General features: G+C 41.2%; 1 protein-coding gene across 1 annotated transcript; it reads left to right on the top strand.

Annotated features, from left to right (window-relative positions):
• The first annotated feature begins 3,894 nt into the window (after nt 1–3,894).
• On the top strand, nt 3,895–4,924 carry LOC133903959 (protein MAIN-LIKE 1-like). Its single transcript, XM_062345461.1, has 3 exons — nt 3,895–4,076; nt 4,352–4,436; nt 4,523–4,924. The coding sequence occupies exons 1-3, from the start codon at nt 3,895–3,897 to the stop codon at nt 4,922–4,924; spliced, it is 669 nt and encodes a 222-aa protein (XP_062201445.1).
• Nucleotides 4,925–24,791: the final 19,867 nt, after the last annotated feature.

Below are 24,791 nucleotides of genomic sequence, written 5' to 3'. Positions count from 1 at the left end.
GCGTCTCCTCTTCTACTAGGTTGGTAAGGCTAGGTGAGCGAACCGAGCGGCTCTCACTCACTAACCTCTGACGACCGGGGTCCACATGTGGACCCTACCTGTCAGTGCGAGCCTGCGAGGTATCTCGCTCAGCCAGTCTTAATCCCCAGTTCTAGATTTCTACGAAAACCCATGCATACATTTCAACCAAGGCAATGTTGGAAAAAATATATTACCTAGGACAGTATGTATACTATAGTCTGGTATACCATGAAAAAAAATTATCATGGTGTTCCCATCGTTAAGGCAGGTAGGGATTCAAAACCAAATCAAAATGGTAATTACAGGTGTGTATGTTTTGTTGTGATCACCATATGGTCGGATTAGCATATCGCCAAGAATAAGAGTCTTAAGCTACAAAAGTAGGGAAGTTTTTAAAATAAGGTTACAAAAATTATTGTAAGTTACCTAAGGTTTTAACGCTCTCGATTAGATATGAGGAGGCACAGTTCAAACTAACTAGATGCCCGCTTGATTCACTTGCTAGACCCGAATGTAGGAGGAAAATTTGTAGCCAATATGCAGCAAGCGTCCAAATTGCAAAGGCAGAGGTATTTTAACACTTTATTTGTAAACTATTGTCAAGCTTTTCTTTAAGGACATATTGATTGTTGAATTGTTCATTTCTAAAACAGAACATTAAGTTTTTGTTTTTTTAATACCTAGCTGAGAATAGCTCAGTTGTTGAATTGTTTGGCATGACCAAAGTGCTCATACTGACGTTAGCCCCGACGCCTTTACACGCGTGATCAACATGGCACCCTTGAGTCACATCAAAGATATTGGCACGACCTCATGTCACGCCAATACATTTGGTGTGACTCAGCCAATACAGAGCATCGCATCGGTTGCCCTCCTCTCCTTCTCCCTTTCTTCTTCCTCGAGCCGAAGCCACCAAAATTGTTGCCTCCTCTCTCCTCCACCTCATTCCTCCACCAAATCCGGTATTTTGGGGCTCAAATCAAAGAGGATCTCGTATGAAACTGTCCTAGGAAGGTAATTCTCTCATTCCGTCCAAGTATCTTCATTTATTTTGACTTGCATTTATAGTTGAATGGTGGTTAAGGTTTATAAATTTAGAGTTGATGATCTATGAAATTAGTACATTAGGGGTAGATCGAATGTCAAATATCATGCTATAGATGTATTATTACACATGTGTAACATGTAGATTTTGTTGCATATAATTTATTCGGCGTAGAAAATAAAATAATATATGGTTAGGCTAAATGTGTATGATGAAAGTATGTTGTTGTATAACGCTACGTTTTGACAGGGCATGTGAATTGTTGTGATGAAATGAATAGGTGTAGAGATTGAAATGTTATATGTTTAGGCTATATGGGGCAGATATTTTTGTATATATGAATAATTTGAAAGACATATGTGAAATGTTTGGATGGTTGGTGTAGATGGATCAGATTATTCGTGTGTTTTGTGGTGGCATGGTTAATGCAAATTGGGAGTTTGATAAGATAAGGGAGCAAGTGTTGAAATTTGGAAACATGTCTTGCTTCGATGAAATTGCTGCTCGGGTTAGGTTAATTATGAATGTCGATGCGGATGCATATGATGTAACTGTGTGTGTAAGGTTTGATGCCGACCGGGGTGGTATGGCTCACTATGTTGTCGTGGAGTTTGATGTTGGAGAATGATTGAAAATTGTATAAAGATTGTATGAATGGTTCTCAAGTTTGTCGTGCGAAGGTTGTAGTTGATGTGGGTATGGGGGGAAGCTCGATGCCATCGGTTCAAAATGTGTTTGGTAATATTAGCCAGAAAGTGGAGCATGTTGATCATTTGACTCAGGAAATTACCGTCATTGTCTTGGAGGTGGCTGGTGTCTCCGAACTCATCGATGTTATGGTTCCGAAGGTACCTCGTGCCTTTGTTCAGGATATAGCTACGGTGGTTCCAATAACTTTGATTTAGCTGTGGTAAGTAACGACTTCAATGATGGTTTTGTTTTTAGGATGAGGAGGCCTAAGCAAATGTTGAGGAAATACCAATTTTTTCGTCAGACGATGAGGCCGAAGATGAAGGTGATGAGGTACAAGAAATAGAACATGTGTCTGGTGTTGAGCAACAATATGTGGGTGCTGAGGTGGAAGGAGAAGCGGGCAAGGAGGAGGCTTGGTGGAATGGAATTTACACGGGGTAGGAGATGAGGATACTGAAGGCTGTACATGTGGATGTGCTCGAGGTTTTGGGCTACGCGAACATTTTATTGACCAAAAAAGCTCTGTGATAATGGCTTAATGTCTATAGAGGAGGAACAAGACAGTGAGAAGGAGTTGATCAAGAAGTGGATGGTAGTTGATAGTCTTGACAAAGTAAAATTAATGTTCAGGGACTATGCAGTGCGGCACCACAGGACGTATAACGTGGTTCATTCTTATGCGAATGAGAGGTACATTATAAAATGACAAAGAGGTTGTGGATGGGTTGTATGGGTCTATCTTATTCCAAGTGATGGCCAACGATAGAAGGTCACAAATATAAAATAACCTCACACTTATGAGTCAGCAAGGTCCGAACAAGTGCACTCCTAGTGCATGGCGAGTACCTTGGTTGGCGCATCGCTCCAGTTGTTTGGGTAGACTTGGACACGACTATGACCTCTCTAATTAAGTCTATACTTTCATTTACCAATTACCAGGTGTTGTATGGCATGGTATGGAGGGCGAAGCAACATGCTATGCATTACTATGGGGAGATTGGAAGTAGGAATATGCAAGGGTCCCTAAGATCTTAGATGCAATTTCACATTTCAACCCCGGGACTAAGTGGTTCATTTTATTTGGTGGCATGATGGACAGTGATAGTGGTGTCATGAAGCCAGTCATACAGCGTGTGTTTTGGTGCTTTCCTCAATGCATGGATGCCTTCAAGCATTGTAAGCCTGTGATTAGTGTCAACACCACTTTCTTGATGGAAAAGTATAAGGGTACACTGATGATTGCTGTTGTCAATGATGCGTAGGATCAATTGGCCCCTTAGTATTTGCGTTGATAGAGGGAGAGAGGAACATCAATTGGTTATGGTTCTTGTATTTCATTCGCCGTTATGTAATTGGAATAACACGTCAAGTCTGTATGATATTGGATCGGCACAGGGTCTTCTTAATGCAACTAGAGAACAAATGGGGAGTTACCCTCCTCTTGTGCACCGGTGGTGCATGCATCATTTTGCTGCAAACATTTGGATAAGATAGAAGAACAAGGAGGTAATTAAGAAATTGAAGATACTTTGCAAAGTTAAAGAGGAGAGAGAGTTTAAGAAAAGGCTTGAAGAATTGGAGAAGTTTTTAAACGAGTCTGCGACAGAGTGGTTGAAGGGAAAAATGTCTAATAAGTGCAAATGGGCTCTAGCGTATGACAAGGGTAGTTGTAGATATGAAACAATGACCACAAATATCTGGAGGTATTCAACAACATCCTTAAAGGAATCCGTGCAATGCATGTGTCTACCATCGTGGAGTACACCTTCCACAAATGCAATTTCTATTTTGTCGATCGGTGGAAGAAAGCACGTAGTGAACTTGATGCTAGTGAGCTGTGGGGAAAAGCTATCTCTAAGCACCTTACGAAGCAGGAGAAAATATCTGCTACACAAGAGGCACAACTCTTTGATCTAAGAACCTATGTTTACAATGTTACATTAGCATTTCGGACTAGTGTAGGGGGTGAGAGCTCTGGCGGCAGGATCTTTAGAGTTGACTTAACTACAGCAGAGTGCACGTGCAGGACCCATCAATTGCTGCACGTCCCATGCTCTCATATCATCACAGCATGTCAGATGAGAAGAGTGGACCACACATCACCCAAATACTTGACCTCAGTGTACTCTAAGAGAATGGCTTTGAAGACTTCGGAGTCCACCTTCGAGCCTGTACTTGATCCTTCGCAATGGCCGCAGTACACTGGTGATGAATATGTTCTAGATTGTGGTCTACTAAAACAAAAACTAGGGAGGAGGAAGAGAAAATGGCTCCGAAATGAGATGGATGATTCCAATAATGGTTATGGTGATGACATGTACAAAGTTGGCGACTTTGATGAGGCACCTATTAAAATATGTTGCTCCATATGCCACGAGTTTGGCCACAGGATGGAACAACACAATGAGGGGTCGAAGAATTAGGTAATTCGTAGGAAAAAAGGGAATTCTAGAAGGGGCTAGTAAACCATAGTTTGGTAGTGGTGAACTATTAAATATTGTAATTTGTTCCATGTCAATTATTTAAATATATTATTGCAATTATCTTATTTTTGTTCAGTATCTAACAAGTGTGTGACGTTTCATATTTCAGGGTGATGGTGCACCCCGATTACCCGCTCCTTGAGATGTACTTCATTAGGGAGCACCGAGCTCACCTCATGGTCGACAACAATGAGGTATGAATTGTCTGCAATTGTTATGTATAATTGTTAAGTAGCATGCAGGTGTGAATAACAATTTCAGTTTAATTTTTTTCCTTTAGGTGCAGAAATCTCTTCGAATACGCACTCACAATCGTCTCAGGTGGGATGAGAAGTACAACCCCTACATTCAGTGCGTAGGCTTCTTGCCATTGGCCAGGTTGGTCACAGCGGGGTTGCCAATGTTCGATGGTGCATCATTGACGACACTTGTGGACCGATGGAGGGCGGAGACACACACCTTTCACCTCCCTTGCGGCGAGCTCACAGTCACGCTGCAGGATGTGGCCATGATACTTGGGCTACAAGTGGACCAGCAGGTTGTGTGCGGGATGGTGCAATCTGTCGGATGGCACAACATGGTGGAGGCGCTCCTTGGTAGTAGGCCTCCTGAGCCAGAGCAGGACATGAAGGACAAGAAACATTCTAGCGTCAGCTTCGTCTGGTTGGCTGCCAACTTCTAGGAGTGTCTTGAGGATGCAGCAGAGAGGGGGGAGGGGTCGTTGAGAGGTACGCTCACTCTTGGTTGTGGCAACTTGTTGGCGGGTACCTGCTTGCAAATGGAAGTGGCAACACAATTTCTTAGATGTTCTTACCGATACTTGGCAAGGTTTGGAAGAACATCAGGCTATACAGTTGGAGATCCGCCACGCTTGCATTGTTGTACCGGTAGCTAGGTGATGCATGCAGCTACAGTGGGGACAATGCTAACCTTGGGGAATGTGCGTACTTGCTGTAGGTGTGGATGTGGGAGCGGTTGCCTATTGGTAGACTCGAACGATTTCATCCCAGGGTATATATTTTCATTTCTTCTTATATTGTTATTTATGTCATCATTTGCAATTATCATTTGTTGTATTGTAATTGTAGGTTTGGGAGTTCGAGGATGAGGGCTCGATGCTGACCGTTGCATTCCTTTGGAAGAATGTTGTCAAGGGTTAATCCCTGACAATGTATTCGGGGTATGTTGGACGATGGGGACATAATCAACGTTTCCGGTGGCTATTGGTGTGTGTGTGTATCGAAGGAACTCAAGAACACCAGGGTTTATCCAGGTTCAGATCTCTCTCAGGATAATAGCTTACATCATGTGTATTTTCTTATGAGTTAGATGAACTTATCCAGAGCCTCCCCTTACAAGCCCGATCCTCCCACCTTTATATAATAGGAGGCGAGTTGTACCATATACATACAAGCAGATTGTGCTAAATACGGCGGTTGCCCTATAGCTAATGAGAAATAGCTATGCCTAGGCCGCCATTACAGGAGGTTGGCACGCCCGGCTCACCCTGGTCGTCCTACGTGCCCAGTCTCATCCGCCAAACACCATTCCACCTGTTGCAAACCCGTCATGCTCGCCTGCCAGGCCATCCCATAGCATTAAATGATACGGGACGGTCACATCGCCTCTATGCTAACCCACAACTTCACCCGCCGAAAGGGTGCATGGGGAAGGAAAATTCATGAGTAGATGAAATTAAATGCGATTAGACTGGTTAGGTGAGTACCTGCCTCACGACCAACCTGCTTGTCATGGGGTTTTCATCTGCAACCACGAGATTGGTCGCGCGATCCTCGCTTGATTGTGTAGGGAGGTTATGATTTTGAAAATATCACCTGCCAGCTAGTATCTGTCGGCTTTGGCCCTCTTGACAGGGGATCCCCTTATTCTTTATATCAACAAACGTCAAGTCGGTGACTGGCAACGCAACTAGGCGGTACTTCTGCTACACCAACGAGCTTGACTACATTATGCAAAGCCACATGAGTTCAAATGGATGTGCCTTTCTGTTTCATATACTTGCACATGTCAGTTGACGTTGTTGTAATATGTTGTTCATTTCCAGGTGACTTGGAGCCATATGACCGGCCAGAGATCCTAGGCATGGGCCTTAGCCCTTTATGAACATAACACATGGTGTACTGGCGTTTGTCCTGCCACTTATTTGCTTCTACGTTGTGGAGATCCATCTTCCGAACCGTGTTATGAGGCAGTTTGGGAGGTTGCAGCGTACACCTCCAGTTGCGATCTCCATGTCGGTGACCTTGCACAAGTGAGTTAATTTTATTGTCAACCTAATTTCCAGCAATACTTACATGCATCATTTCTACATTATTTTATTTGTATGTTTTTTTGCCATCTTGCAAGATTGATAGGAGGAAGCAAATGGGTGCTAGAGATTTATGGAGATCCACCATGCCTACTGGATCCAGTGGTTCGACTGGGAGCAGACTATCGTGGCTGGTGGTGCCATGCACGGTGGGGCTACCCACCTCTCGGGTTCCTACCATGACTACTTGAGATGATTGCACAACAACTTTAGGTTGACAATCAAGCCACCTTGTGTTGCAGTAGATGCAGAAGATTTGCCTGACTCTGATGATTCCACTCACTATTTGTCAGCGCACTCCAACCAACTCCCTAAATCTCGCTCTCTAAATTTCACTCACCTATATTTTATTAGTATTCTATAAATAAAAAATATCTGCAACGGCTAAATTTTGTATATATTTGAATTCAAATTGAATTAAAAGAAGAATATCAATGAAATGAGAAAATTGCATATAAATGGAGCATTATAAAAGAATCACCTTTTCACCATATAACCTAGGCTAGAAATAATTTTAGAAATTAGTCCATCATATAAGAAGAATATTAGTGAATTTTCTCAGATTTTTGGGAATTTATTTGAGGCCCTAAAAATTATTAGAAGTTATAAAGTAGCATTTCTTCGGAGAACTTTAGTTTAAATTCTAGGGTCAATTAAGTGTATGCTACCGAGATTGTCCCAGTTTTATGATTTACCATCGATAAAGTTCAATTTCACTCCATACCACTGAAATTCCAGATTCTTTACTTCATATCAGTGTCGTTGCATGACGTCTGTTTATGCTCCGTTTGGCAATAAGAGAAGTCCATTGTACCCCTGTTTTATGGTTATGTAATTTCACTCTGTACCACTGCACCAAAATAAGCGTACTGAAATTTTCACTCTGTACCACTGCACCAAAATAAGCGTACTGAAATTTTCACTGCACCATAAGTTCACTCTATACCAGTGGCAAAAGTTCACTCTATACCAGATGTCCACTAGTATGCACAAATCAATTTTCAGACTGAACAAACTGCATCTCATGTTGCTAAGCTAAAAACTGAACAAAATAACATTTGTTAAGCTGAAAACATGATGATAAAACTGAAGAAACTAAACAAAAACCATTCACTGCTGCTCATGATAAAACTGAAGAAACTAAACAAACTGTTGCTCATGTTTTTTAGCTGAAAACTGACAGAACAAGCCCAAATAGGCTGCGTGAAAAAAATGAATGAGGCTAAAAGACACTATCGGACCTTGGAAGAGGCTAAATCCCATCTTGAAATGGAACTGGCAAAAGCTAAAAAGGAGGTATGCTAAAAAGCTACTAGATTCGCTGAAAGAATATATACTGGGTTTTGAAGCATAATTTATACTGTTCACATAATGGAAGAGCTGGATGGCATCATATATATATACTGAGCAAGTTGAACTAAATAGACTCAAAAAGTATTCCAGCAAAATTAGAGATTATGCAAGTATCTATGGCATTTTTGCTAATGGAAACATGCTTTGCCTCCTTAACTTAGTTACGCATTGTCCGTATCAGCGAGAGAGCCGCCGAGGTCCAAGTGCTGGAGGCAGAGGAGGCGCTTGACGAGGCCCTCAGCGAGCAGCATGTCCACGACCTCCTTGCGGCCATAGAACCCGACGCGGAGCGTGAACTCAAGTGCGAGTGCGTGGACGAGGGGTTAGTGCGCACAGAGTAGCACAACAAGATGCGGGAGCTCACCGCACGTGGAGCTCGTCCATGAGCGGGGTACGGATGGCGGCGGCAAGCCCGTTGAGCGTGCGCAGTGGCGCAGTCGAGTTGGACACAGACGCCACCAGCGCGCCGATAGTGGGGTCCATCAGAATTGACCTCACAAACACATCCCTGTTGAAGCCGACCAGCACCAGCACCGCGGCCACGCAACCACCACCAACGGCTAGGTCCCCAAGCTTCGCCTCCACTATGGCGAACACGTCGTGCTGTAGAAGCACGCTGGAGCCGCGGGTCGAACCAGCCAACAGACAACAACGACACCTTGAGCTCTGTGAGTGTGCGGGTGGTGTCTGCCCTACCATCGGAGTGCTACCGTGCAGCCAAGAGGCGTGCGATGGTCTCGCGATCAATCCATGCCTAGATCTCATCGGCGACGGCATCGGTCACGCACGCGATCTCCTTTTGTGCGGCGTGCCGACGATAGCGCGCGCGCAAGGAGCCAATAACCCTGCCTCTCTCCCTAGGCCCACACAAGTCAACAGAGCACGAGAGGGCTCTAAGTAGGTAGAGGAGACGGTGCAAGGCGGAAAGATTGGGGTCGCCAGCGAGGAGGCGGTCTCTGCGGGCACTGTTGCTGCTGCCATCCTCACATCGTGCCACATCGCCATTGCCGTCCTCATCGCGAGCTGCTCCGCCATTGCCATCCCCGCCGCCCCTGCTGTCCACACCGCCATCGGAGGGGAATGATTTGGAATTCTATTTGGACTGAGGGCAATAGGGTCATTTTCAGTATGTCTGACATGCTAAAGGTGTGTTGCAAACGATAATATCATGGTAATGTCATGGAGTAAGTTTTTTGGATTGCTAGTGGTACATACTGAAAACAGACTTTGTCGATGGAAAATCATGAATTGATGTGATTATCGATGGCATATAGTCAATTTACTCTAAATTCTACACTTGCTTTTTTGGGTGAATCCAATTAAAATGGGTTATGAAACACGTACAGAAAGTTCTAAGAAGACCATTATTTTGAACAGAGAAGAGAAAAAGAGGAATTGAAGCTGATGAGTACTATTCACATGGGTCCATAAGTCATAGTCTCTAGCGAATAGTGAACAGAGATGGTGAGCCTCCCCTGCTCGCTGGATGTGGCGAGTGAGATAGAGCGGATAGCTAGCGCCAAAATGTAGTGAGGCAGTTGGAGAGCCGGTTGGAGACGTTATTTTTTTTGGCGGATCGTTATTTTTGACGATGGGGAGCCGGTTAGAGTTGCTCTAAGCATTGTATAATATCTACTTCCTACCTTGTGGATTATAAAAGACAATTGTTACGTCAGTACTTAAAATAGGTAGTTTAGTAGAATGTGTGCAGTGAAGTAGGCAAGTCTGCAGCTTGATCCAACTCCGAACAATTTCATTAGCATAAGCACTTCTAATTTAATTTTTTTATTCAATACAGCTGTACATGTTATAGTATTATCTATATTTTCCCTTATAGCAAATATCATGCCCCTATACTTATTTGAGTTTATCAATTTTACTTCAAATACCGAATAAAAGATTTGCATTTTGGCAAGCAAAGGTCATGTATAGATAATTCCAATGGGATACACTTTCATTTACATGATCGACATTCTTAGATAATTCCAACAGGATACACTTTCATTTACATAATTCCAACGAAATATAATATTCTTTTGCATCTCAAGAGCAGGTTTTTCTCAGCCTCCTTGAGCAGGAGATCATTATCATCTTTACCCCTAAGCAAAGGATCCTAAATTTTGGTGTTTGTAAATTGGTAGATGAAAAAGAATATTATATAAACAATCTCGTTGCTCATTCAACACTCGAAATGAAGGGATTTTTTTTCTTTATCCATCAATGATGACCTGGAGACCAGAAGATCATATAGACAAACCTTAACAATGATTGACGGAACTCTAAACAAAGTGCCTAATGAAAAGGGTTTAAATGACAAGCATTACTATGATGGGGATGCATGAGTCAATGAGTGGGAGATGTCATAATGCCTTAGGATATTACAATCAATAGAAAACAAAATATGAAAATCACAAAGCATGGAACATCGTTGCATTATCATATACCTGAAATGTAGTCCATATATAGTGATAAAAAAGAATAGTAAGAATGATGGGAGCAGACCTGCACATACCAAATTTCGCACTGCAGTGAGATCATAATAGAAACTATAATAAATAAGATATTTCATCACGCCAATTTTGAGGCTACTCCTCTTTTAGCAGGTAGCAAGGAAATTCGAGGGGCTTACAGAATGCAGCCATCCTTATAACGAATAACTCCTTCGTAGTATGGTATCATTTGAAAAAAGTACTCAAAAGAAGATTACTGATATGGATAAAGTTTTCTCAAACATCTTTCTTTAAACGACTTAGCCGGCAAGCTATTTTGTAAGCAAAAGCATCTTCCCCAATTGGAACGTTCAGTATCAATAACGGATATTAAGAGCAGCAGCAAGAGGAAATAATGACCAATAGGCTGTCACATGAGAAATCAGCATGAAAAAGACTAAACCAAAGAAAGGCAAGACATTTAGGTCAATAAAATATACAAACACAAGACATGTCACTACAATAAAATATGTTCCAAATTGGTTTTAGATTTTTATTTCCAAACCCGAATTTAGGCTACATGAAATTTACTGATGTAACTCATACATGCTAAATTTAGGAAGGAAACAACTATGACTGTCAAACATATACGAACAACAAATTTGTCAGTATAACTATATATAGCTACTAAATATAAAATCATAGTAACATTATCTAGAGAGAAGATACATTTTATGTGACATCCTTTTATTGGAGATGGACACAAAATTTCAAACATGACAGAAGGCATATGAAGCAAAACTCATGTAAACATTTAATTGCGGAGCCCCTCCGAGAACATCAGAAGTTATCATCTATGAGCATGCCATCAGATATAGCATGGACCATTGATCAGTTATAAGTAAAACACAATTATGAGCTGCCAAGTGCCAAATCCTATCCTTTGTAATCAAGGACTTAATGGATTTTATCAAAGAACCACCTCATATAGAACCATGTCTAGGCACTCTCTTCTTCATGAGTTTGCAAACATTTAATAAAATACATCTGACAGTTGGGTATCATTCTTGCTACCTAACACCATAGAAATCCTACATTACCTCCTACTTCAGGGCTTTCATATTATCCTTTATGTGCTCTTTTTTTGTCATCTCATTTTCTTCGGTAGCAATAGCACTGCCCTTTCTTAGTAATCTCAATACAATGAACAACACATTACAATACCATGAGTTGATTTGTCATCACCAAAGAAACTCTTCAATTATAAACTTATAATGTAGGAACGATCAAATGTAGTATAAAAAGAAAAGGCAAATCAATAGTGCCTAGAACTTCAAAGCAATGCATCCATCAGAACACATCATTGCAAAAATCAAGCAATGTAATAACTATATGCTACCATTTTTTCATTGGTTTAGTAATACCCAGCACTGAGAAGACCATCCTAGTCCAATTGATCAAGCAAAATATATTTTCTTCAAAACCCTGTTGACATGAGGACAACTCAAAGTCAGACATGGGCCAAGAGCCCACAATGAAATAACTTGAGAGTCTGCCACCCATTGTATTTATTTATTATATATGTATGTCTCATGAAACTAAGCCACCGATTTTTAGTAAATGTTATCTAATACAAGAACATCAATTTAATTAATAAAGAAATGATTCTAACCCATCAAACTGGTGCCTCTGTTGGTACGTTTACTCATTTAGTGTGACACTCGTGGCCCATGGGCACATGCAACACCTGAGACAGCGTAAGGAAGACTGCTCTATTGCTTCTCCATGACAGTTTTGCAAGCACCTAGGCTTCAACTTGCTATCTCCAAGGATCCTACACATTCCACTCGGATGAGCAAAGTGGACATATATGTAAACATGAGAGGACATGTGCAAAGATGAAGAAATAGAGGTTATAATTGCCTCAGCACCTTGATGTGGTTTGCATCAGGGATCACTTGATCCGCCACCCTCCACAGCCACCAACAATGTTTCCTTTTGCCTCGTCCTTGTGCATCAGAGGAGATGCCTGTGTCAACACCTAGAAATTGCATCCGCTCATCGACTCCTCACCAACCAAAGCAATCTGTTGAATAAAACAAATCCAAAGCGCGTCAAGAATTCAATGTCAAGTATCCATCATGTGATCAATGGAATGGTGACCGGTTTGTAGACCTATCTAGCATAATGATCACAACTCATCCTAACATATAATGATTTACCCATGATCAACATATAGGATTTTGAGAAACGCGAGCAAGCACCACTCACCGGCAGCAGCGCTCTCCTGGAGGATCTCATGCCTGCCTGCACCTTCATTGTGGTAACCATGGTGAATGACATCAGCGAAGAAGAGGATTGCCGAGTCCCATAGTTGGTGCACGTTGTCCACGAGTTCCACGACGACGCTGGCCTCTGTCCACAACAATCGATCGATTGCAATCTTAGTGCCCACCATGTCAGTAGGAATTGGTTGGCGATGAAGAGGACCCACCAGGTTGCCATCCCATGTGTCGGTGGATCAACGGTGGCTGCAGGAGACAATGAAGGTAGTGCTGCAAGCAACGTAAAGGCGCCACTCAGCGAGGGGTGGGACTGAGAGTAGAGGTGGCAATGGGATATGGTGAGGGAAGGGCAACAGGATCTGGTTGGTGGCATGGAGGATTGCGATCTGGCAGCACAGAGTGTCGTTGTGGTTGCCGTAGACATGGGAGACCACTTGCAACTCACAATATTCTAAGATTCGATGGTGGCGATCAGAGGAAGGAGCGGTAGCCGTGGCGGCGACCGTGCTTAGGGCGAAGGAGGACGCATGAGTGCAGCGGCGGGTGGGGGAGGACATAGGCAAATTGATGCAGGGTTTGCAGGCGTGGAAGGGCAGACAAAAGTACGTCAGGCGGACGAAGAGCATAGCGGTTGCGAGATCGTGCGAGAGAGAGTGGATGGGCAGGGATAGAAGGAGCGCGGAAGGAAGGGAGACGCGGAATGGAAAAGGCATTTGGCTTTGTTTAAGTAGTAGAGATTTAATGTATTGCATCGTGTCTACAGGGTTAGTAGCTCGGACGCCTTGCAAATGAGGATGGACAAGTGTTGCTACTCCCACAGGGTTGCGAGGAGGAGGTCGGCCACCTTCGTGCCTTTGTGGAGGTAACAATTCACGTATATGCCATCATTCTATTTTTTTCCTCCCTTTATTTCTATATTCAAACACGCTCTGACATTTTCACCAATTTCATGGCAGAGAGTTCATACGATCTGCCGCTACCTATCGTACAAGATGAGCTGCATGAATTACAAGTTTTGGTCACATACTTCACAGAAGTAAGAAGATCCCCAAAAAGGTTCACAAAGCATGCTTTACTTCCCACACTTGCACAATGGAGGATCCTCTACACGTCTTCTACTCACTTCCCACTTCTCTTTATCCGTCAGTTTTGGTGAATTTGGTGGAAGAGAAACCCAATGAACGAACTTGTCATATGGCTTCGGATACTAAATAAACTGTTGTACCTTCAGAATCCTTGGGTCATACATCTCAGGCCCATAAATCCGTTCGAAGAAGTAGTACATCTGTCACTCCTGCAAATTATTAAACATCATATCAACAAAAGTAATGCCATATGCTTCTACCCTAACCCATAACAAATATACACTCACACGATAATCATTGCACAGGTAGTAAGCACGACTAGCAGTATTTTCATGTAACGATTGAAGGACCACGACAGGCTTACCACAATCACAAGTTGGGACGGGGAGAGAGGGAAGAACAAGGACATCCTTGCAGCCAACAACGGGATACTTCTTACTGACATGTGTCCACTTTTGCTTACGCCAAAAACGGTCTGTCATACCATACAACTGCATAAATACCAATCCATTATGAATTTGAGATGCACCAAACACTGTTACATTCAACACTACCAAATCATATGCACTAAACTTGGTTACCATCTTGAATGGTCAATTTTGCAACACAACCTACAAGAGTAAAATGATCTACGTACAAGCATAATAAACATGCTACATTAAGCATTGAACAACAAAAAACAACCATTAGCTAATATGACCAAATTTCAACATTTTCATCACCTAATATCCAAACCCTAGCTAGACCAAAACCATCTAAAACTATGGAAGAAATTGAAATTGAATGGATGTAATGGAGTTTTTACCTTCAATGAGCAATCCCTAGTAAATCCCCTTTGATTTGGGTCCGAAATCGATAGATTTGATGAAGGATTTAGAGAAGAAGGGAGAGGGGCGAAAGAAAGGTCCTCAGGCTCAGTCTAGAAGGAGGAGGAGGAAAGGGAGAGGCAGAGAAGAAAGCCTGGTCCTGAGTCACGCCAAGACCTTTGGCGCCGATCACGCCAAAGCTTTTGGCGCAACTCAGGGTTGCCACGTCAGCCCCACGTGTAAAGGCGTCGGGCTGACGCCAACATGGCTACCTTGGTTACTCCAATGTATGTGGCATGACCACGTTGGAGAGTCACGCCAAGGACTTTAGCGTGATAAAAGGGGCTACTTCCTAGAAAATCAGTTTCCCACGTGCTGTTTTTAAAATATTAATTTTAAAAGGGCTAAAATAAAAAAACCTCTATGTTGTTTAGGGTTCTTGTGGTGGAATCTGTCCACCCGGTTCAAGTACCAGACTCGGCAGGGGAGCTCTTTTGATATGGATGGCATTCTACAAGCTTTACAATTATTGCATTGCCTTGAGGAACCTTTCTCAAAGGAAGAAATTAACTAGGTAGTACACAATATACCCTCAATTAAATCACCTGGTCCAGATGGGTTTAATGATGACTTCCTCAAGAAGTGTTGGCAAATTATCTCATAGGATTTCTAGCAGTGGCAGACCTAGGATTTCATCACTAGGTGTTCCTGGACACTATAAAATTTCGAATCTAATATATAAATAACTTTTTGCCAAAAGTATAATATAAGTATATTAAAATAAGTCCAAATATGAAAATATGAAATAAAGTACATAAATAGAAGATTCAATACTTGGTCTAAGAATTTGGTCTTAAATAAATAGAAGATTACAATACTTGGTCTATGATTCTACTTTTCGCTTTCTCATGGACATAAAAGTCTCAATTATGTCATCCTGACTTATCTTGGAGAAAACATTGCGCTCAATAGATGTGACTAAACAATCGTTCAATAACTTATCGCTTATACTATTTCTCAACTTGTTCTTCAATAGACTCAATGCTGAAAATACTCTTTCAACACTTGCCGTCGCCATCGGTAAGATCAATACTAATTTAACAAGCCAGTACACCAAATCATAAAGAACATGCTTGTTTGTTTCAACAAGCCTTATAGATAACTCACCAAGACTGTTTAGGAATTTGAATCTATCATCTTTTCTCATGTTATCAATAAAGTCATCAAGTTGAAATTCAAGTCTTGTCAAATCTACACTTGATATGTCCTTGGGATAAAACTTGGAAAGTCTAAATATTTTGTGTGCATCATATGAAGCAAATAAATTGAATGGATTCAAGACTGACATACAAAGATGCAACTCCATATTAACCTCATCAAACCGATTATCAAGCTCTTGTCGAATTTTATCAATAACACCAAGATATACCTCTCTCCTATAATGATCATCAATTGATTGTACAGGGTAAAACTGTGGGGATCTTTCATGAGGTACATATTTACTATCCAATGGAGGAACTTCGATGCTATGTATAATGCAAAATGATGTAACCTTTCCTTGAAAGAATTCTTCCCACCCATGAGACCTCATTTCTTACATTCTTTCATTTGCCAAACTCACAAGTGATATTGCATTCATTAACAATATCTTGGTCTATCTTTTGCAAAGACCAAGACAACTCATTTGTGTATCCAAGAATGACAAGCATCAAGTGAGCATTGAAAACATACTCAAATGACTCAAAAACATCAATAATAGTATGTATGTTTGGCCAATCACCCCTTTATGTAGGATCTTTTCCAAGAGTTATGAGTACTTCTTGGATCGTGGAATACATATAAATAATGTGCAAAATAGTTTTGTAATGAGAGCCCAACCGGGTGTCACCGGGCCTAGCTAACCCCATCTCTTGATTTAATCCACTCCCACTTTTTGTTCACCCAATTCAAGTGTTGTCTTTAATTTTTTAGCTTTAATATCTCGAAGCATGTCATGAAGCTTACAAGAAACTCCAATAATATTAAGCAAGCAAGAAACTTGAGCAAAAATCCACACACAACCATCATTTCCCTTGGCAACATCAACAAGAACCAATTGACGTTGATGTGCAAAACAATGAATGTAATAAGCAGAAGGAGCCTCTTTCATGATCAATGTTTTCAGCTCATTAATCTCTCCTTTCATGTTACTAGCCTCATCATATCCTTGTCCATGGATTTGAGTAAGAGTCAAGTGATAACCAATAAGTAAATATTGAATTGCTGCCTTAAGTGACAAAACAGTGGTACCAGCTACATGAACTACTCCAAGGAACCTCTTACATACCCTTCCAAGTTTAACATAACGCAAGCAAAGGGCTAGTTGTTTTTTATATGATACATCACTAGACTCATCAGCTAGAATTGCATAGTGATCATCACCAAGTTTTTCAATTATATGTCTAGTAGTTTCTTTGGCACAACATTGAATAATTTGCTTTTGTATGCGAGGGGAAGTCAAAATGCAATTTCTCAAAGCATTTTTGGAACCAATTTATTAACTTCTTCATTGTTTGTTGCAAGCCATTTCAAAAGTTCAAGGAAGTTGCCTCTATTGTTAGATTCTTCACTTTCATCATGTCCATGGCATGCCAATCCTTGATGCAAAAGAAACCTTAAATATCTAAATGAATAAGTCAACCTAGCCTTGTAAAGACGTAGATCCTCTTGTGACACCTTCACAAGAATATTATCAATTGGTTTACCTTGCACAAATAAGTTGTATTTCTCTAGAGCTATATTGTGAGCACTCTATACCCCCTATATGTTTGTCTAGTGCGTCACTTTTGTTCTAATTTCTCCAACCACCCTTAACAAATTTACCACTTCGCTTGCCAAACAAATAGAATACCATGCAAAATGCTGCATCCTTCTCAACGCTATATTCAAGCCAAGGGAATTTATGAAACCAAATAAGACTAAAGTGACAATCTTTACCGTATATTTTTCTAGTTTTGTACGCATGAGAATAAGGTTGGCATGAACCTTTTAGAATATATCCTCTCCGAACTACATCTTGATTATTGACATCATAGCTTGCAATAGACACCCTTAAGCCTGGATCATATTCGAGATGATAAACATCATAAACTAGAGGTGGGTCTTGTTCTTGAGTTGTCCCTCGAGCCATAACCGGAACCAAAGGTGGTTCTTGTTCTTGTGTTTGCCCTTAGCCACAACCGGAATCGAAGGTGGTTCTTGTTCTTGAGTTTGCGTTTCAGCTACAATCTTTTTTGCCTTTGCTTCATGTTTATGAAAAAGTGATGCAGTGTCTCTGTTCCTCTTCATATCTTAACAATTCTACAAATTTGCAATCAACAACAAGTCTAAACTGTATGCATTATGCAATTGTAATTTGTACATCAATTCAAAGCATGCAAATGACAATTGACAAATGTCACAAAACTTACTTCAGCTTACGGGTGGAAAAGAACATTTCATCAAACACCGTGGTACAGGTCAGAGACAACAAACACTGTGGTATAGGTCAGACATTGGGTTGCACATGACTCTGTCAATATTGGGTTACAGCTACAAACATGACTCTTCAATGTGGAAAGACATGGACTAAACTTGTATAATCACTTTGTTTACCAGTTTAATAGTAATTTTTCTTACTGCAGAAAAAGTTATACAAGGTACAAGAATCTACAACTCAGTTCACCATTGCATGTACCTACTGTCTCCCAGAATAGCATCACAATACACTATGCTGAAGACAATAATCCCATACACATCCAAAAAATTCAATCAGCTTCTTTGTTATCAAACAGATGATCAAAGGTTTAGGTAGGGTAGTTTCAGGAATTATACCAAAGAGAAAGTATCTCTTTTTAGGCTGTCGAATCATAATTCAATCACTTTTGAAAAGGGAACAATGAAAACAAAAGCAACAGACCTGGATAGAAGGAAGAGTGTTAGCTTTATAGATATGTTGCTCTTATGTTTCTTTAAAATTTCTAAAAGAACTCTAGTCCAATAACCTCTATAACTGAGCAGACCAAGATTGGAAAGAGGATGCCCCGGTGTCCCGACTTTACATTCCTTCTTTGAATTTGGAAAGCTTGTATGCTGCAATAGTGAAGACAGTTCCTCTGTGAACAAAATGCTAGAGTATAGAAATAGTTTTGGTCCACAACAGAATCAAAATTGAGCAATTAGATAATGGAATATATATAGCATAAGAGGCCGAACTTACAGAAAGCAATCTGGAACTTCCCATATCCTTTTCTTTGGTATGAAGGGAGAGTGAGAATGCAAGCTACATTATGAGATTCCTCAGAGTGTTTTTCTTGCAAAGGGAACACCCCATTCAACCAAATGTGCTTGTATATTTTCTAGCATCGAATGGTTAATCTCTAATGATGCAAATCATATCTTGCATACAAATTATTGAAGCAGTCTAACGTAGTAGAATTGTTGTGAACTTTACCACTCACCCGCCCACCGCTGCAGCGCCCCAGCGCCCACCCGTGTCCCGCCGCGTGCTCGCCCGCTGCAGCGCGCTCGTCCGCCCACCACCGCTGGGCACTCGCCGTTGCCGCTCGCCAGTCGCACGCTTGTCCACACGCCATCGCCGTACTCTTAGGGATAGTCGGGGTTTGGGCGTTCGATAGTCGCCAGTCGGGGTGCGGGCTTTCGCTTATTTCTCTGGACCTAAAAATTTTTGGACCAAAAGTAGGTAGTCCTGGATCTACCCGGACTACCCACTAAGTCCGCCAATGGCTCAGACATCAATGCCAAGAAACCTCCAAAAGCGGTCTGGAAAATGGTTTTAGGCCTAAAAATCAAGGTGGTTTGGGTGTCCTAAACCTGAGGATTCAAAATGAGGCACTGCTATTGAAGAACCTGAGCAAATTTTTTAATTGAGTTGACCTTCCATGGGTGCCCCTCCTGTGGGATAACTACTATACAAATGACAAGTTGCCGGGCAAAGGAATGAAGGGCTCCTTTTGGTGCTGGAACATTTCAAAGCCACACTGACAGTTCCCTTCTTCATGGAAATAATAATTCTACTGAGCTGGAGTATTTGGACAACACGAAACATCTCATTTTCAATCACACAAGTCCGACGATAGAAGCACGCAGACACAGATTCAAGCACAAATTTGCCATGGTCACCCACCGGGCAAAGTCAAGATACTTTCCTTCAATAAAAGAATGGCTAGAGGGCTTATCTTAGCGTCCTTTATTATTATTATTATTTTGGCTACCGTGTTTCTTTTCTTGTACTGCTACTCAACTTTCTTTTTATTGCTATAATATATCCTAACGAGTACGGGCTCGCCCCTCCGGTTCCGTAAAAAAAAGAAAAGAAGAGATTTACTATGAGGAGAAGAAATCACAACAGCTGGAAAATGTAAAGTAGTCTAAAACAGGGTTTGTCATCCTACACAATACCGTAGCCTTGGAATAACTTATCCGTAGGTGGCTAGTTTCGCATTGAGGCTACGTGGCTCTGGTTGCAGAAAACAGACAGAAGCCACGCTTGGTCCTATCTGAACTTGAGGGCTGCAAGCAATTTTCAGCATTTCAGTCCAAGTGCGCTTAGGGGATGGCGAACGAGCCCTATTCTGGTTAGACAATTGGATAGATGCCACATCATCTGAAACCCTTGCACTAATATTATGCACCAGGATCCGAGAGAGAACCAAAAAAAAAAAATCCAGAACAGTAAAGGAAGGACTTCAAAACAAGTGGTGGATCAGGGATACTGTTGCAAGCTAGCGCTGTCAGTACAAGCCATTGCGGAGTACCACCTTTGGCACAAGATCGCTCAATTTCAGTTACAAGATGGAGTCCCTGAAGAGTTTGTCAGGCGTTGGACCAGTGCTGGTCAATATTTTGCATGCTCGCCGTATCAGATAATGTTGTTAAGGAAACAAGGCAATGTCATGTGCAAAACCGTCGTGGAAATCTTGGGCGCAATTCAAAGTCAAGTTCTTAACATTTGGATTACCTTCCATCACCGGCTATGCAGCAGATCGTAGAGAGAGACATGGCCTGCAAACGCACCATGAGTTCCTCTGTGACCTGGAGACGGAAACTGCTGGCGTGGTGGTCCTCTGCAACATTGCAAGTTCTAGTTGGCAACAACTACGCGTACATGTCCTCGTCACGCATAGCATCCATAATTGCACTAATATATTATTCGATACTAGTACAATGTTAGTACATTGCAACTAAACCCGTAATTTACATAGAACAATTATATATTGTACACAAAACAATTGTCTTTCAAACTCACCATACACCTAGTATATGAATTTGCACCAAAGGAACATGTAAAGCATTCCAATATAGTAGAGATATCTATCATAAAATTGGAAAAGAAAACCAAAAGAAGGAATATGCTGATTTTTTTCTATTTTGCTTCCTTTTTAGATCTTCTTTATATCTAATTTTATCTACTTAATCGATGGTATCTACCGGCTGGAACTCGAATTTGACCACCTTCCGTACTTCACAAGCTGCGGCTGGTTCATGACTCCATTTGCATGCTTGTTGGATAAAAGGAAAGAAGAGATGGGCTGTCATCTCTTGACTCATCAGCCCCATCCAGCCCACTTAATGTTCTTGCCCTTTTTTGTTCGCACATTTTCCCTATCCCATGCCAACACAACAGGTCACACATCCCAGGAGGCTAGAAGGACTCGAGACGGCAAGCACGTATGCTGTTGCTCCAAGCTCACACAACCACACAGATCTCGCCTAGAGTTCCTCTTCGCCGCACCTCGCCTTCCTCTCTACCACCGCCTTCCTCTCTGCTGCCTTCCCCTCTACCGCCACAACCCTTCACTACGCCAGAACAACACATTAGTGACGGGTGATATATGGGTACTTCCTCAATGGCTTCTCCAATGTCCCAATACCCTCTTTTAATATATGGGTACTTCCTCAAGGGCTTCAACTTTTTTGCTATATACTCGTTCACAAGCTTGCTCTTGTGGCTTCTCCAATGTTTGACGATCATTTTCATAGCAGCCCTGCAAGCCTTCGCCTTCATGTTCTCCGGGAACTCTAGAAACGTATTGACACCATCATTGAACAATGCATTCTTTTGATCCACTGTGAGGTCATCGAACTTCAGAAGGGTCAATGGCACACTCTCCCGAGCATTAAGGCTTGCGAGCTTCCGCAATGTGGTGTTGCTCTGGACCGTATATGTAGGCTAAGGGGAAGCAGGTTGAATGGAATCATATTTGTTGAAAAGAATAGCGTTTGGTTGGTTATATCTTTTTTAATAGGCTGAGCTGAGTTTCTGCTTGGTTGACTGAATCTGATTTTACATGAGCGGATGCAAGGGCTGAGATTCTGATTGATTGCTTACATGATTATGATTTTATGATACTGATAAGTGGATCCGTTTGTATGAGCAGATACAAGAGCCTGCATTCGCTGGGCTAGACTGCGTGCGTACATTTGCATCCGTCGGGCTAGACTGGAATAGTGTATGATGATAAACTAAATACGTTTCTTTTTGAGATTATACGCATTCGTCGAGCTAGGATTCATTCATGTGGGCAACCAATCACACCCTATCGATGCGTTTGGTTGCTCGAACAGAGTTTTTTTGAGCTATATTGTATAAAGAAGAGTGTTTGTTTGATTGTATCTGTCTGAATAGTCTGAACTGATTTTTTTTTTTTGACTGAATCTAAGGTCACATGAGTGGATGTCAGAGTTAAGATTGTGATTGGTTACTCGTATGAAGATGATATTGTGACACTGACAAGTGGGCTCGTCTGTATGAGTAGATGTAGCCGGGATGAGACTGTATATTTACATCCACTCATGCAGCGAAAACAGTAGATACAGGCAATAAAATATGCTTCTTTCTGAGATTATGTACATCTACCGAGCTAGGCTGAAAATTCAGATAACCAAATACATCCTATGTGATCTTTGGGCTTCTGCACGTCCTCCTTAGAAGTATCTCATCCTTGATGAGCTGAATACTTGACTCGGAAGTTGCGAATGTCCTTCAAACACCCTCTGATTTTGCTCTTTCTAGATGTTCCAGGTCATATATATCATGATTACTGCTATGTAGGGATACAAGTGGATATCTAATGAATGGTTCTGAGTTATTACTTAGTTCATTTTTTGCATAACTTAATTAAGTGGAAGTGAATTTCTAGTTCATTACTTAGCACCTAATGATCCAAAAAATAAAAAACTGACATCCTACTGCTGTGTTTCTCTTCTGCTTAGATGTGAGATGTATCAAAGATGATTGCCACCACTGTGCTATCGATTGCTCATCTGTAGGGGGTGATACCACATTGTTTGTTCACTCATCTACCTCGTCCCAGACTTCCCGCGCAAAACTGCAGTGCAAACATAGATGGACAATGGTCTCTTGTTCCTGCTCACAAAGCAAACAAACTGGGTTGCAAGGCCAATTGCGCATAATGAGCTTGTCTAACTTCAGAATTTTGCTCTGAACTTACAGCCAGGCAAATAACTTTTGTTTTCCTTCAAACTGCGCCTCTCGAAACAGCCTTAGCACAAATTCAACCATTTGCTCTATGGTTTCCATTCTACATAAGCCTCTTGTCCAATTCTGATTATTCTGGTTCTGTATATCCTCTTGGACAATCTTGTTCTTGTGCCATGTCACCTTGTATAAGCTAGGGGCTAGATCCATCGGAGCCTGACCATTAAGCCAGCTAGAGTGTCAGAACCGTACCTTCCCTCCATCTCCAAGAATCACACATGGTGTGTTTGGTTCCGCCGATCACGTTTTATAGGGTTGCATCGTATAAGTATACTGAGAGGAAGTAGATTGAGTTGAGTCGTATTTATTAAAAAAAAAGAGTGTTTGGTTAATTGGTTGTATTTATCTGGACATACCCAGCTGAGTTTGTGTTTGATTGACTGAATCTGAGACCGCATGAGCGGATGTAAAATATTATTGGTTACCTGTACGAAGATGATTTTGTGATACTGAAAAGTAAGCCTGCCTGCATGAGCAGATGCATAGTCTGCATCTGTTAGGCTAGGTTGCGGAGTGAAACTCGAATCGAGCTTCACTCCTAGGCCAGGATGATACCGTGTATTTGCACTTGCCGAGTTAGGCTGCAACAATAGATGCAGGCAACTGAACGGGCTTCTTTTCAGGATTCTACATATTTGTTGGGCCAGAATGAGAGAGATACAGAGAACCAAACACATCCACAAGTGGTAGCTAAGAATATTTATTTGTCAGCTACATCACATGGCATCGCCGTGCCAATCCATGGTCTTCTGGGGTCGGTCTAATCGTACCACAACTAGCAAAACCTAAGAGCTCGGTTGTAGAGGTCAAGATCAAGGACACCGAGCCCACTAAATTCTTTGGCCGACATACTTGTTGCTGGTCGATAAGCCAACGATCACCATTGGCTTCTTATAGGCCCTTCCATAAGAAATTGAGAAAATTCCTTATTTGCCATCTGAGTATAAGGTAATTTTCTATTTGCTATCCCACAAAATGAGCTTACTTATTTGCTACTATTTCTAATTTTTATTTTTCCTCATCACTACCATTTATTAGACCTATAGAAAAGACACATTTGCCCATAGAAAGGAGAAAATTGTACTTATATGCATAAATCGTACTTAATTTTTTTAGTTAGAAAATATTGTAAATATTAAACTAAATCATATTTAAAAAACAGTCACGACACTAATACATCCTCTGTAGTTCAGTCACCTTATTATTTTATATCTATAATAGTAAACACAATAAATAAACACACTAAAATTATCTAAACAAAAGTTCCTACAACTTTAGTATTCACTAAAAAATTAATTCTAGCTTTTGCTATGACTAATCATAGTCACAAGTCTGCAAATAACATGACTTTAGCAATTCGTTTCTCCTAATCTATTCATCCAAATCCAGGGTTTAAAAATCCTATGGAAGAATAAAAAAATGTCTACAACTCTCTAGTACATCAAAATCTAAGATTCGGTCTCTAATAAGCCCTAAACTTTGATTATCTTCTTCCGGTGGCCGTACCCCATGCCACCATCCTCTTTCCAAAGACAAATATTTGTCTTCTATGGACCAAATGAATGACAATGGCGAGGAAGAAATGGAAATTAAAAGCAATAGAAAATAAAAAAGTTTATTTTGTGAGATGAAAGATAGAGAATTACCTTATCTTCTGATGATATATTGGGAATTACCTTATGGAATTTTCTGTAAGAAATTCTGTCTGATCTTGTGAACTGCC

Source organism: Phragmites australis, chromosome 2 (assembly GCF_958298935.1).
Source record: "Phragmites australis chromosome 2, lpPhrAust1.1, whole genome shotgun sequence".
Lineage (NCBI taxonomy): Eukaryota > Viridiplantae > Streptophyta > Magnoliopsida > Poales > Poaceae > Phragmites > Phragmites australis.
Note: the sequence above shows the minus strand (reverse complement) of the source record. Positions and strands in the feature narration are given on the sequence as shown.

Excerpts from the sequence above, each read along its gene's own strand:
- LOC133903959 (XM_062345461.1), top strand. The coding sequence starts at position 3,895 with ATGGCTTTGAAGACTTCGGAGTCCACCTTCGAGCCTGTACTTGATCCT. Across the intron at positions 4,077-4,351 it reads AATGGTTATGGTGATGACAT|GGTGATGGTGCACCCCGATT; the intron begins GTACAAAGTTGG and ends TTCATATTTCAG. Across the intron at positions 4,437-4,522 it reads TCATGGTCGACAACAATGAG|GTGCAGAAATCTCTTCGAAT; the intron begins GTATGAATTGTC and ends TTTTTCCTTTAG.